General features: G+C 41.5%; 1 protein-coding gene across 1 annotated transcript in view; it reads left to right on the forward strand.

Annotated features, from left to right (window-relative positions):
* Positions 1-14,902, forward strand: part of LONRF2 (LON peptidase N-terminal domain and ring finger 2) — a 53,763-nt gene that overhangs the window by 20,245 nt on the left and 18,616 nt on the right. The window contains exons 4-11 of the mRNA XM_044378709.3: positions 1,225-1,383; positions 1,911-2,112; positions 2,460-2,559; positions 2,841-2,955; positions 6,100-6,221; positions 7,597-7,755; positions 10,938-11,100; positions 13,589-13,738. Of these exons, the coding sequence (XP_044234644.2) occupies positions 1,225-1,383; positions 1,911-2,112; positions 2,460-2,559; positions 2,841-2,955; positions 6,100-6,221; positions 7,597-7,755; positions 10,938-11,100; positions 13,589-13,738 (1,170 nt within the window). The remainder of the gene's footprint in view (positions 1-1,224; positions 1,384-1,910; positions 2,113-2,459; positions 2,560-2,840; positions 2,956-6,099; positions 6,222-7,596; positions 7,756-10,937; positions 11,101-13,588; positions 13,739-14,902) is intronic.

Raw genomic sequence — 14,902 nt, forward strand, 5'->3', positions numbered from 1 at the left:
ACACCTAGATCTTTTTTTGTTTTCAGTGAGAGAACCTTCAGTGAGGATATTTTTTATCCTTGTATTGTGCAGTGGTTTGGTCTTCATTAATGCTGTCAAATGATCACTTATGGGTTTTGGCCATTGTTTCAACTTGTCAAAATAATACTGAATCTTAACATCGGCTCTTCTATCCCTGCCTGCTTTGTCCCAACTGCAAACTTCACGAGAACCTTAAAACATATCTCAGCTGCTCTTTACAACAGCATCGTAATGAAATTCAGCCTGAGCTCAAAATTAAGCAGATTTACAGAGGTCCCCTGGGCCAGAATCTAGGTCTGGTGGTGCTTGGGGGTGCTTCTTGTCTATCTCATGCTATTTCAGATATGATGTTTTTCCCTGTAGCATTCTGTGAGTGGTAGATGTCTTCTATCTCAGGGCCCAAACACTGCCAGTCTGTTGATGCCCACGAAACGTGGTGATCCCCCAGGCAGCCTTCTGCTGCTTTACTGGAGCCCCTCAGAGCCAGTGCTGAGGACACTGATGTCCCTGCTGAGTGCTGTTCCTTCTTGATACAGGGGTCATGGGTGCCGGTGCACTGACCTGTCACATGAAGAACAGTGGCTGGTGATTTATTGGGTTTCCGTCACTCCTTTATACCTCTTTTAAGTCTTCGGATTCAGCTGAGTCCATGAGGTTTGGCAGGACCATGGAGTGACTGGCAGTCACTTCCCACCACCACCAAAGGCTAGTCCATGGCTCTTGAACTAGAATTATGGCTCTTCACCTGGTCTTCCCTTAAAGTTCTTTACTAGGCGGCTCTTGTGGTTATCTTGTAAGTCAAGCAGTCTTCTAGAATTATCTCAGTCCTGTGGGTGATCACAGCCTGGATGGACCCCCACAACCTCTACACCCCACTTTTCTCTCCTAATCATGAGACTCTTAGGGGTGATTTTCTGTAGCAGATGTGTAAGGACCAGGTAGAAAGAATGGGTAATGCTCATATTTTATAATTGGTAAGACTAAGCTGGAAAGGGCCTGGTAGCTAAACTGCCTAAAGCATCGATTATGGTTTCAGAAACTTGAGTTTTGAAATAGTAGCACTTGGCAACTGGAATATGGTAATTATTCTTTTCAGTGTGCTAGGCCTATTTGGCCTTATAGTTTCCTTTGGATCTTTAAGACATATTATGTATTTTTCAAAAGTGTTTTAAAATACTTTTTATCTTCTTGGAAATTTTATAGGTCATGTGTGAGGTGTTTTTTCCAGCTTCAGAAAATGTGCATCAGAATTTGACATCTCCCATCCAAAGCAGAATGTTGACCAGCAGGCTAAAGGCTCAGTGTTCCAGCCATGAAAACACCCAGCCTCTGGAGGAAGGCGGCAGTGCCGGGGGTTCTAAGGTATGAGGTGCATGTGTTTGTCGGTATTATCTTGATTAAGCTTTATGTAATCCCTTAATTTTGAACACTTACAAGTTATTCAGAGTGTGGCATTGTGTTAGTTGGAAGTACTTCTCAAGACTGGTTCTAGCTCCTCAACCTGAAAGTTGAACCTTTTAAAGGAAGTTGGTGGAAATAATGAACACAATAGAAAGAAACATGTAGAAGCATTCAGGACACCACACATTGAGAAACCCAGGCATCAGGAGACTCGGATTTATTTTGGCTTGGAGAAAAGAAAGCAGAGGGATGATTTGAATATATGAAGATTGATGTTCAGTTGATCTGTCTCAAGAAGAATCGTTCTGTATTTTACCGTGGAATGTGTAAAGCTCATCTTAGATGTTAATAGATGAAACCAGTCATGAAGGAAGAGCATAAGCCCTCTTCTTTCCAGAGGTTTCTAAGAAAGGCCACTACATGAATATTATTTTCTCTTATGTTATGATTTCTTTAATATTCAGGATTCTTTTTTCCCATTTAACCAGAACCCATCTGAGAAATCTGATGTGTTTAGAAATACCAATTCTTCAGTTTTGTATTTTATACTGGGTCTGCACTTTGAAGAGGATAAAGAAGTGTTAGAGAGTATCCTTCCAGCAGCACCCAGCACCGGTTTAAAGAGACAATTTCCAAATGATTTGGAGGATGTGCAAGACCTGAATGGCCCTGGGAAAATTCCCAAGAAAGGTCAGTAAGCTATTTTGTTATGGAGTTGTAGGACTCCAGAGTGACAGAATGTTAGCTAATATTCAATATATTTTTTTAAAAAGTTTTTACAGAGATAGTTTGAAATTAATAATGAAAGGAATACATCAGCTTTATGATTATAGAACAGTTTAAATGGTTAATCCTACAAAGACTTCATGGTCAGAAATAGGGAAATTTTAGTTATAACTTTAATGTTTATTTATGCTCACAGTCCAGATAAATGATTTGTTATATTGGTGTAACACATTTTAGCCAGAGGAAATGCAGTTGCTGCATGCTCTTGTCCAGATGAGCAATGTTAATTATAGCATTTTAAACTTTTTCAGAGTCAGATTCCTCACCTCAAAGGAACATGACCTCTAACATAGGAGAAAGTCCAGAACTCTCCATAGATGTAACTGACTTTGAGTGTGCCCTTTGCATGAGGTAGGATGACAGAGAACCTGTGCGACTCTTTGAAAAACTCATCCTTTCTGAATTGGATATCCTAAACATAATGGGCTTTTTATTATCAGAGAAATTATGTATACCTTAGTAATAAATGATTTATTTTCTAAAAATTCGATAAGGAAAATCTCAATGGAAATGGATATCAGTAATTTCTACAGCCGTAAAAGAATTGTCTTAAGGAATTATTAGAAAATAAATAGATTATTTGAAAATCTCTTCTGGACATTTTTGGCTAAAAACGCAGATATATTTTCCAGGTTGCTCTTTGAACCTGTCACGACACCATGTGGACATACGTTTTGCCTGAAATGCCTTGAGCGCTGCCTCGACCATGCCCCACATTGTCCACTGTGTAAAGAAAAACTCTCGGAAGTAAGTATTTCTTCTGAAACAACAGGACTATTGAGCCCCTCCTCTCATCCCTCAGTAGATGCTCATTTCTGGGGTTGGCTTTGCTTTTTTACCCATATACTAAGGAAAGTTGGATTTCTCCAGTCAAAGATAGGTCTTTTTCCCATTGATTTCTCAAAAAGTACACAAGGGAAGTTTAGATACAGAAACAATTAAACTTCAGGGAAGTTTTCAGGCATAAATTATAGTTGAGATATACTGAAAACAGGTACCATAATCGGAGCTCTTACGATGTGTTAGTTATAAATAGTTGAGATAACATTACTGAGTCCTCACCATATGTTAATCGTAAAGGGTTGAGATAACATCATGACGCACTTAATATGTGCCAAGGATTCTGTCCTTTATCTCATCTCAAGGTGAAGTCATATTGTGGTACTCAGTTTTGCATAGGATCGAAGACTTGATCAGTTTTGACCACTGGGAAATCCCGTTGGTGTGTTGTCAGTTGTGTCTTTTGTCTATAATCAAAGCCAGTCATACTTAAGATTCTGTGGAGGAAGCTATTTAATTATCTCTAACTCAAAAATAAATTGTCACATAAATACAATAAACAACACTTAAAGGCTTTTAAAGGCTTTCTGATCAACCTTTCAAATTGTGAATATGTATCAACTGTATTGGACTCTGGTGCCACTAACCTTCCACGGAGCAAGTTATTTAACTTCTTGGTGGGGGGAAGGTTTTTTTTAATCCATAAAATGTACTAATAATATTTGCCTTAATTACTTCTATACACTTAATGTATTTTAAGTAGGACAAAGTGGTTTTTTAAAGATTTATTTGTCTATTTTTAGAGAGAGAAAACGAGAGTGTGTGGGTGTGCGGGTGCAAGCTGGGGAAGGAGGGACAGAGGGAGAGAGAGACTCTCAAGCAGACTCCCTGGTGAGCATGGAGTCTGATGTGGGGCTTAAGCTCAAGACCCTGAGAACATGACCTGAGCGGAAGTCAGAGTCAGACACTTAACCGACTGAGCCACCCAGGTGGTCCAGGATAAAGTAGTTTTTTAAAACAAATGTCCAGTAAAAAATTTATTTTTGAATTTGATATGGTAAAGAAGTTATTATACTTATGTGAGTTTTTAAATAACTGTAACTTAGTTTACTGCCAAAATTTGTTAAAATAAGTTATTATAATTGAGACCTTTCTAAATCATTCTATGTACATACTTACTTCTTTAAATCGCATACATCCTGAAACTCTAAGTTATTCAGGGCTCTCACCAGGAATATGATTCATTGTACTAGACACCATGTGTCATGATGGTGGGTGCTTTTTGAGTTTGCGTAGTAGTTTCCTTTGGCGGTTCCTCTGCCGGTCTACAGGGCTGTGTTTGCTCTCTCTTCTTGCTAACGGTGGCATAGCATCTGGCCTGCTGCCTTGCTGTACCCATGCTTGTCTGGGCCGGTGGGCCTGGAGGCGGCTTGTTTATTCCCAGACAGTACAATGCATGTCTTTATGACCATGGTTTGTAACACAGACCCTTCGTTCACGCCCATGTTCAGCGCTGTCTGGTAGGGGCTGTGTGATGAAGCAGTGTGTTGAGGCTGGCACTGTAATACAAGATCCGTAGGGACAGAGAAGACTTCTGCCTTGTTTTCACTCTCTCTCCAGGGGCCAGAGCACATGGTAGAGGCTTATGATTATGAGTAAATGAATGAATGATTAAATGAATGAATGAATGAGCCAATGATTAAGTGCAGGCTCTGCATGGATTGCCAGTGTTGCAGAAATTAGAATCTAACACAGCCAACTAAAATTAAAAATCATAATTTGATCTTTCTTCCATGCAGAAACCCCTTCATGAGCTTAGACTTGCTCACATGCATTATTATAAGCATGAGTCATCAACTATCTATTGTATGCACAGAGGTCTTGGGTAACGTGGTGCCAAGTAAAGCAGATTGTATTGTATTACTCTTCAATAAAATGGTGCCATAAACTAACAGAATAAAACACGGATGTCATTAATAATATTCACTGTGAATTAAGTTAAACTTGTTTTTGCTAGTTGTCCTGTTACTCGAGGCTGGACTCCTAGTTCTTAGTTTCGGCAATACATGTAGCTTGTTTCACACAAGCTAAAGGGAGACATGGCAGTATGTCTAGGACTCGCCCAGATGGAACTGTTAGAAATATGTAGAGCAGCCCAAGCCCAGAGACGCAGCAAGTTAACAAAGCAACAGCAGCACATTGAAACCTACCAGCCCCGAGGTCTTGGTCCCAGTGTGGCTCTACACTAGTCCCTTCACCCCTCTGAGACCCATCTTCTTTATTGTGCATTGTAGACGATACTTTTGGGTAGGGCTATTTTAAGGCCTGAAGCATCTGCAATTGGTACCTGATGTATATTAGGATGTTAGTGGAAAAGGGTAGTTATTTGCAAATTCATAGGCTTAAGATAGAAGAAGTGCACACACACACACACACACACACACACACACAGAATAATAGATCTTCAGCTACATAGGACCCTTCCAGCCACTGATCCTAGCAGTTTTAATTCAATTTCCACCTATTTCCCTTCACATCCAGCTGTAATTCCTTGGTCCCTCAGCCCCTTTCCCAATTCAAATAAAGTCAACTCTGCCTCTCACACATGCCCATATAAGTAACAAAGCAAAGCTAGAGAGAAGGCGCAAAATTGGGAAGAATGGTTTCAGTTTAAATGTACAGTTCTAAATCTCAGACTCAAAACATTAGTAGTCATTCTTACTATGCTTCTCTAGTAGCTTCAGTTTTCCACTTTCTCGGATGATTATTTCCCATTTCTCTTCTTTCACAACATATCCCACTCGCTTCCTCTCCCTTCCCTGCCATTGTGATACTTGATTGAGAATGGAGAAGCCAGCAAGGCTGGGAATCACTCATCCTTCCTCCAGGTGATGAACACCTAATCCTGCCCTTTTCTCAGAGGGGAGGAACTGCCCGGCCCCTGTCCCTACCCCAGGCTGGCTGACCTCCAGGTTCTCCATTCCCATCCCTTTGTCTTCCGGAGACTCCACCCCTCTCCCTCCTTGTTGGCAGTTTCTACTGGGGAGAAAGTGCTTTGTCCTCTAGAATTAATTACCAAATGGTATTACTTAACATTTCCTTTTGTTACAGTTGCTGGCAAGCAGAAATTTTAATATAACTATTCTGGCCGAAGAGTTAATATTTCGATATTTATCTGATGAACTCTCTGATAGGAAGAGAATTTATGATGAAGAAATGACAGAACTGTCAAAGTAAGTCCTCATGTTATATGTACTTGGTCTTGAGTTCAGATTAAAGAAGGAAATCCTTGCATTCATACCTTTATCTCAGCTTTTTTCCCCTCTTGGCAGAGAAATTAGACCTAAAAATAGAAAAAAATATTAATTGCAAAGAGTTTATGGAAATTTAATTGAGAGGGGTCATAAGAAATATTTCAAAAGTGTGTCTTCATGGGGCCCCTAGGTGGGTCAGTTGGTTAAGTGTCTGACTCTTGATCTCAGCTCAGGTCTCGATCTCGGGGTTGAGTTCAAGCCCCATGTTGGACCCCATGCTGGGTATGGAGCCCACTTTTTAAAAAAGTGTGTCTTCACAAAATTACATAGTTGTTTTTTGTATCTAAGTAAGTGGTACTGAGTTTTCCAGAATTGAAAAGGCACAGTAAATAAAAATGGAAGGGAAAATAGGTTTACCCCTCGAAATAGGTTTGACAGTTATTTTTACTTTTTAAAGTGAACAGAGTTGTGTGTTGTGGCAAACTTTAACTATTGAGGTCTTATCATTCTTCCACTCCTTTTTATTTAGAACTCATTATCTTTGACTACTGTGTAGTTTTTGCTTTCATCAGAACTTTTTTCTCTTCTTATTATTTATTTTTATTGAGGTAAAATTGATGCATAACATTATATGAATTTCAGGTATGTAACATAATGCTTTGATATTTATATATATTGCAAAATGACTACCATAGTAAGTCTTACCGTCCATCACTATACATAGTTAGCAAATTTCTTTTTCGTGTGGTGAGAACTTTTAAGATCTATTCTCTTACCAACTTTCAAATACGCAATGCAGTATTATTAACTGTAGTCACCGTGCGGTGTATTACATCCCCAGGACTTATTTATTTCGCAGCTGGAAGCTTGTACCTTCAGCCCCCTTCACCCATTTCACCCATTACCCACCCCACCTCAGCCTCTGGCAACCACCAATCTTTTGTCTGTATCCATGGGCTTGGTTTTCTTCTTTTTTAAGATTCCGCATGTAAGTGAGGCCATACGGAATTCATTTTTCTGACTTATTTCACTTAGCATAGTGCCCTCAAGGTCCTTAGAATTTTTATTTATCATGGTCATAAGCTGTAACTTTTTCTAATTAAATTAATACAATTCAACATGTTCTGTCTCATCAAAGTAAATAAGACAGGCTTGGCAGGAAACCCGGTGAGCTGATAACTTTCTCATGAGGTGGTCCTTGGCTTCCTTTTCCCACTAAAGACAGGCCTGAGGGTTTTACATTGTAAATGAGAGAATTGAGGTTGGCTAGCTTTTGCTGTTTTACAGTGGCTAATATTCCCTTTTGTTTCTAACTGCTCCTACTTCTCAGTTTACATTTTCCCTCACCCAACAGTCTGACCAGAGATGTCCCCATCTTCGTGTGTGCCATGGCCTTCCCCACCGTCCCGTGCCCTCTTCATGTCTTTGAGCCCCGCTATCGGCTTATGATAAGAAGATGCATGGAAACTGGCACCAAACGGTTTGGCATGTGTCTGTCTGCTGAGCACGCAGGGTAAGAATTGTCAGCATTCAGAGGGTCCTAAATAAATACATAACTTGTTCTTTTTCTTGAAGAACAATTTAAGATGATGTTGAAAACTTCTGGTGTCTCCCATTACATAACAAGGTATAAGTCCGAGGCCATCTATGATGTGATCCCAGCCTTCTTTCTAGCCTCATATCCTGCTCCTTTCTTTCAGACATCATACTTGCTAGTCCACTACCATGTTATTTGCCTTTCTCTAAATATAGTTCATATTCATACCTCCATGCTTCCCTCTGCCTATAATTCTCTTTTAGTTCACCATGCAAACAAACTCAGCCTAACTTTTAAGGTCTAAAAAATTTGCTAAAAAATTGAAACCTCCATCTGTACAACCAGACAAATTTCAGTCTTACAAATACCCCAGCTCTTAGTTTTTACCTCTCCTCATTTTACATCAAGCTGGCAGACAGCTTCCCTCCCTGGCTGCTCTGGGGACTCTGGGTCCTTCCCATCTGTTGGCTTCCTTATCCCCCTAGGGCTTTGTCATTACAGCATGGTTACGATGAGGTCACTTCATGTAAGTTCTAGCTGGTAGAAGAGGCACATATTCTCTGAAAGGATTCAGAATAAAAGGGGGTACACATCACTATTGCTCACACCTACTGCAAAGAAGCCTGGGAAATGTAGTCTACCCATGTGCCCAGGAAGAAAGGGAGCATGGATATGTAGGACCATCCACTAGTTTCCACCATATATACCTAGGAACAGATCTTTTTAAAGATATGTGTAGGACCTTTATATATGGAAAGAATTCTACAGCTTTATTGAAAAATATTCAGGAAGATCTAAGTAAATGAAGAGAAATACCATATCCATGGATGGATGCATAGACTTCAATGTCATAGAAATGTCAGTTTTACCCAAATTAGTCTATAAATCTAAAGTAGTTTCGGTCAACATTCCAAGAGGGTTTTTTTCATGGAATTGTTCAAGCTGATTTTAGAATTATTATGGAAAAGCAAAAGACCAAGACCATGATAGTTTTGAAGAAATCAGTTGAGTAAGATGGGAGAACACTCCCGTAACAAACTTAGAAGTCCTCGTAAGCAGACCACTGAAACAGAATATGGAGATAAGAAACAGATCCACTCATATATGAATGCCGTATTTACATACAATTTGTGAGAAAAGGCAAGCTGCTCACTTAAAAGGTGCTAAGAAAATTAGTGTGCAGTCCAAATGGGAAAAAATAATCTTTTCTCTGCCTTGCACCATGTACACAAATTAACACATGTTATTTACATTCTCAGTGTGAAAAACAACATATACAAATTTTAAGAGAAAACATTGGAGACTACAATTAGGAAAAGGAAAAGAATGATTTTTTTTATACAAGATGCTGAGAGTACATAGCATGGAAGAAGAGATTAATAAATTTGAATATATTAAAATTTGATTCATCAAAACCAGCAAAAGCAGAGTGAAAAAACAAGTTCCAGAAGTTCTGCTTCCATGAAGGTTACAGAACACTAAGAAGAGCATTACTCCAGATAAACTATAGGACATAAGTTTCTTGAACCCATTGGTGAGCAGAGGTTGCTCACAGTAAGTGAGGAAAGGCAAGTCCCTCCAGGGAGAACAGTAGACAAAAGTGTGGCTTACCTGTGGCAGAGCCCAAGAGAAGGAGACCTGCAAGTATGTAGGAAGAATTCAGCTGGTTTTTTTGGGCCACGTTCTAATGGCCTCATGTGGACAAGCATGAGAGTCCAGATGCTCTGGGAGTTACAGATGCAAGGGGAATTTGCATTCGCTCACAAGTTCTTGTCCACAGACAGGACAGGATGCTTATTGGAAAGACAGTTCTGCAGATGAGACAGGCTTTGGGAGAGCTGACATTTGAAGGCATTTGTCTGCTGATGGCTGGGGCAGTCAGTCCTCCCTTGAAGGGGATCTTCAGGGCACCTCCGTCCATGCCACGGCTATGGATAAGATAGCCCTGTTAGACAAGCAGGAAGAGAGAGTTTTAGGAGAGATCCAAGTAGGGGTGTCCAGCCTTACAGGCGTGTGACTTGGGAACCGTCACTCATCGTTAGCTTGAAGGTGTGTACTGAAGTTGTTCATTTACTTTAGAATTAGGTGGCCTCGGGTTCAGATCTCAGGTCTAAATCTTACATAAGTTGTTGCTTTTTTTAAACCTTCCTGTTTTTGTGAGGCTTGAATGAGCACATATTCTAAACTGCTCCATGTAGTGCTTGACGTGTAATGGGCTCAATCAGTGTCCTCAGGAAGCAGATGAGAGTTAAAAGAGTGAGAGTGGGTAAGATCACAGGGATGGCTTTGGAGCGAGGATGCCACCCTGGGTGGCCCCTGTGTGAGGGACACGTGGGGGAGGGAGGCACCTATGAAGGGCTGCACTGGTCAGGCCCATCGTGGGTGATGGAAACGTCCCCTGTCCTGTTGAGGATCATGGTCCCACTGGTGTGTAAGGCTGACAACACTCCGAGCCAACCATTAAGACCTATGCATTTTCCATATGTACATTATCCTGCAAGAAAAACATTACATCCTTCTAGAAAGAGGAAATCCTTGGAATTACTGCATCCCTCTTTCGAATTCTTTGGTTCACATTTACAAACGTGTGACAGAGAGCAGCAGAGGGTGTTGGGTCAGTGACAGATCAGCAGGCTCATGCCAGAGTCATGTATGACTTCCTGTGGAGTCATGTATGACTTCCTGTGGGGTCATTTCAGTGGAATGGTGGGGTATGGAGGCCTGATGGGGACAGGAGGTGAAGGCAGTGACTGTAGATGACTTTCTTTTGTTGGGGAGGACAGAGCTGCCCGGCAGCAGTGGAAATGGGGGAGGAGGGAGCAGAATCTGTGAGTGGCGTGAGAGCCCCGGACATACCTTGTGCTCTCTGTACTCCCTGCCAGTGCCCTGACCAAGGGGACGGAGAATTCTCCCTCCACCCCTCAGGTCCTTCCAAATCGCTAGCTTGTTTGAACGACTGAGGCACAAGGTCCCCTTTCCCTCCAGCCCTCCCTCTGCAGCCCTTGCACACCCGTATGTTTCGCATTTAACAGAAGGAATCATCTGCAGGTGTCTCTTAGAGAAAATAAGCTTGCTGGTCCCATGTGGAGACACCATTTGTTTTGTTTCGATCTTTGCATTTTTAAAATCACGGTTGTTTCTCCTGACTGTCCTGTCAGAATTTCGGAGTACGGCTGCATGCTGGAGATTAAGGACGTCAGAACGTTTCCTGATGGGAGTTCGGTTGTGGATGCCATTGGAATCAGTCGGTTCAGAGTTCTAAGCCACCGCCACAGAGATGGCTATAACACAGCCGACATCGAGTATCTCGAAGATGAAAAGGTGAGGTTTATCTTACTGCTGCGTGTTTAGAGGTCAGTCACCTTGTTTCCCTCTGCACTGTGGAAAAACTCGGTCGTATTTTTACTGACAATATTATTTATATCCTCCCTAATTCAGCACTTCAGTTACTTGGTACGTCCGTGGATTTTTCACCTGGGTTGGAGCTGGTGGACCCATCTCCTCCTCAAAAAAATTACCTTACTGCTGCACCTTGCGAATGCCTTTGTGATTTGTTGTCTCGGTGTTTCTGGCCTAGGAGCCGGCAGACTTTTCCTACAGGGGCCATACAGTCAATACTATAGATGTTCCAGGCCATGCAGTGTCTGTTGCGACTCCTCAGCTCAGACAGAAGCAGCCGTACACAGCCCGTAAATGAGTCGGCATCACTGGTTGCCAGTAAAATGCTGTTTACATAAACACAGGCAATGAACAGGATCTGACTTGTGGGTAGTAGTCCATCCCTGTTCCGGGTACTGGTATTAGTTCAGAATGAGATATAATATAAAAAACAGTGCTTAAAAACACCTTCTAAAGCTCGGTGTAAAAGATTTGGCTCTCTTACCCCTTAAGAAATATTGATATGTCTAATAGACATATCAGAACTTATATTTTGACAGGTTAATGAAATGTTTTGAAGGGGTTCTCAAAAAGACGTGTACGGAGATGTCCCTGGCAGTCTTATTCATTAATGGCCCAGACCAAGAAACAGTGCAGATGCCCCTCAGCACAGGAGTGGATAACAAACTGTAGTGTATTTATACGATGGAGTACTACCTGGCAATGAAAATGAAGGGACTGGGGGCGCACAGAGCAGCCTGGAAGAGTCTCCTCGGTCTCTCAACGCACACATCTCTCGACGTGATGCTCAGCCAGGGGCGCCGGCCGCACAACCACGCATGCTGTGTAGCTCCGTTCATACGCCTCCCAGACCAGGTGTCACTTGTCTCTGGGGTTGGAGGGCAGAGACTGGCTGGGTGGAGGCCCATCGTGGGTGATGGAAACGTCCCCTGTCCTGTTGAGGATCATGGTCCCACTGGTGTGTACGGCTGACAACACTCCGAGCCAACCATTAAGACCTATGCATTTTCCGTATGTACATTATCCTGCAAGAAAAACATTACATCCTTCTAGAAAGAGGAAACCCTTGGCATTACTGCATCCCTCTTTCGAATTCTTTGGTTCACATTTACAAACGTGGAAAGTGAGAGTTTTTAGCTGTCTGACATCACACTGGAAGTCACTTTGGGGACAGTCCTGTACGTTCGTGACGCCCATGAGTAGAGCCACACCCACAGGGCCAGCACCGTCCCTTTTCCAGCTGCCGGTTCTGGTCATCCTGAGCACAGGGCCGCCCGGTGCAGGGGAGCCGAGCACAGCGAGTCAACCCTAACGCCTCAGGACCAGGGAGTGGCCTTTAAAGGATGTGACTGAATGTCATTGTTCTCGGGGTCCCTCTGCTGCCCCAGTAACAAATCTGAGGAGAGGGTTTACTGACTGTTGTATGGATGGAGACTTGTAGTGGTATATGTATTTAAAATGAGAGCTTACATAGCTACAACATGAAATAATTTTGGTGGTTTTTTAAAAAAGGAAAATCCTCTACCACATATGAGTGTTTAATTTGTATACGTCACATTGAGAATGGTTGTATGCATTATAATCTAATTTCTCAGTTCACCCTAGTTTTCAGAGATACTGGAATTTTGTAACCAGAAAGGACCTGAATGATTTATTCCCATTTTGTAGATGAAAAAGCTCTAGCCTCAGGAGGCCGTATGACTGGCTCATGAGAATCAGTAATAAAGCCAGAACATACCCGGGTCCTTTGGTTCCCAGCCCAGTGCTTTTCCCACTTAGGTGTTCCTGAGTAGGACTGGGACATACTTAAAATGAGTGACTTGGCAGTGAGATAGGCACCCAGAAACAGCGTGAGGGCCTACCGCTGCGTAAGGCTAAAGCAGGGAGTGTGCGTAGCTGTAACATGTCTTTTGGAGTATAGTTTGGTGATATGGAATACAATATTTTAAATGTCTCACTCTTTGACTTGGCAATTCTACTTCAAGGAAACTATCCTGAGGGAATGACGGTCCCTTCCCTCAACACCAACAACAAAAATAAAACAACCTCCCCACTTTTGCATAAATATTTATATTGCCGTGTTATTTTAAAATATATCTTACCTGAATAATGGAGTACATTCTCAAATATAGGATTGCATGTAGCCATTGAAAATTAGTCATGGTAACATGGGATATGTTTATATTGTTAAGAGAAAAATCAGGATGTTCTAGATAGACAGGGCAGATAGGTCCTCACTGTGTAAGAAAAGTACAGATTTGTATGTTGAGCATATAATAGGTTTATAAAACACTAATCAATTTTCTAAGAAATAAATGCCATGAATCCACTTAGCAAATGCAGCCAATGTTGCTACATTTCATGTGTATTAATGAGTTGTTGAAATGGTGGTCCATTTTTCCTTGATCAGGTGGAAGGTCCAGCATATGAAGAACTTACCAGTCTTCATGATTCAGTTTATCAGCAGTCAGTTTCCTGGTTTACTTCACTTCAGGATCACATGAAGGAACAAATTTTAAGCCATTTTGGGTTAATGCCAGACAGGGAATCTGAGCCTCAGGTATATTCTCCTTATTTCTTTTATAACGCTATTATTTGCTGCTATAATGTGCTAAGATATATTATTCTGAAGGAAAATTAGGCACTATATGCAATATACTCCATCGTGATCACTTACGAACCAATTCATTTATCAGCAACCTAAGGAAGCACCCAATATAGTAGCATGTGCTTTTTGGAGCAAAGCAGGCAGTGCTTTCCGATGAGTACTGCATAAAGGTGATTTCTTTTCTATCAAAAGCAAATTTATTCTGATTGGCTGTCAGCTTTAGTACTTTTACTTCTCTCACCAATTATTTAAATTAACTGTTTAAATCCTACTATTTAGAGAGTAATAATTCTTAAATATTGGCACGAACACTCCACGTTTTACATATCATATTGCCTTGCGCCTAATAAACAGGTGTTGAATAAGTGAAGAGAAAATCTAAGTCTTGTTAAATTAGAAGGCTTCCTGCCTTATCTCTAGCCCGGCTTTCTATGGTGTTCCACAAGCTTTCCACGAAGCTGGCTCTTCAAGCAATGCCTGGCTTCAGGCTGTGAAGCAGTTCTAACCGCAAATGAATCCTCTGCTCTTCCTCTGGGTGACAGAGCCAGGCAGGGATGGTTTAGGCTTGTGGCTGAGAGTATGGAGTTCCTTCGACTGTACGTGCTCACCTATCGTGGAGAAAGCGGAGCTGGAGGACCAGCTTTCTGCAGGGTTGGGGGAAGATGAAATGTCCTTTTTATTTTTCCCATCCATTTTTATGTTATTTTCCTATCTCTTGAGGATTTCTGTCTCCCCCCCCACACACCTATGTCTTTTCTAAAATTCAGAACCATCCTGTAAGCCAAAAATTGTCTCAAATATAATACTCTTGATCTTTCAGTAGAATCTTCCTCATCCTAAACTAAGTTGACACCAGAGTCCACCCTCTCTCATTCCCAGGTGGGATGTTTACCTTTGGGGTGGGATTAGAGGAGAATCCAGGACAGGAAGCTGGGAGGCCTGGTTATCTTGGTTCTTAATGCCAGGAATACTGAGAACAACTGTATGACCAGCTTTGCTTAGAGCTCAGTCCAGAAGTGTGAGTTTGGGTATGTGAAATAAAGACTGTCAGTCAGCATAATAATTCTCATACAGTTAATTCATGGTGATTCCCATATACATATAATTAACAATAAT

The sequence above is a fragment of the Ursus arctos genome, unplaced genomic scaffold (assembly GCF_023065955.2).
Source record: "Ursus arctos isolate Adak ecotype North America unplaced genomic scaffold, UrsArc2.0 scaffold_8, whole genome shotgun sequence".
Lineage (NCBI taxonomy): Eukaryota > Metazoa > Chordata > Mammalia > Carnivora > Ursidae > Ursus > Ursus arctos.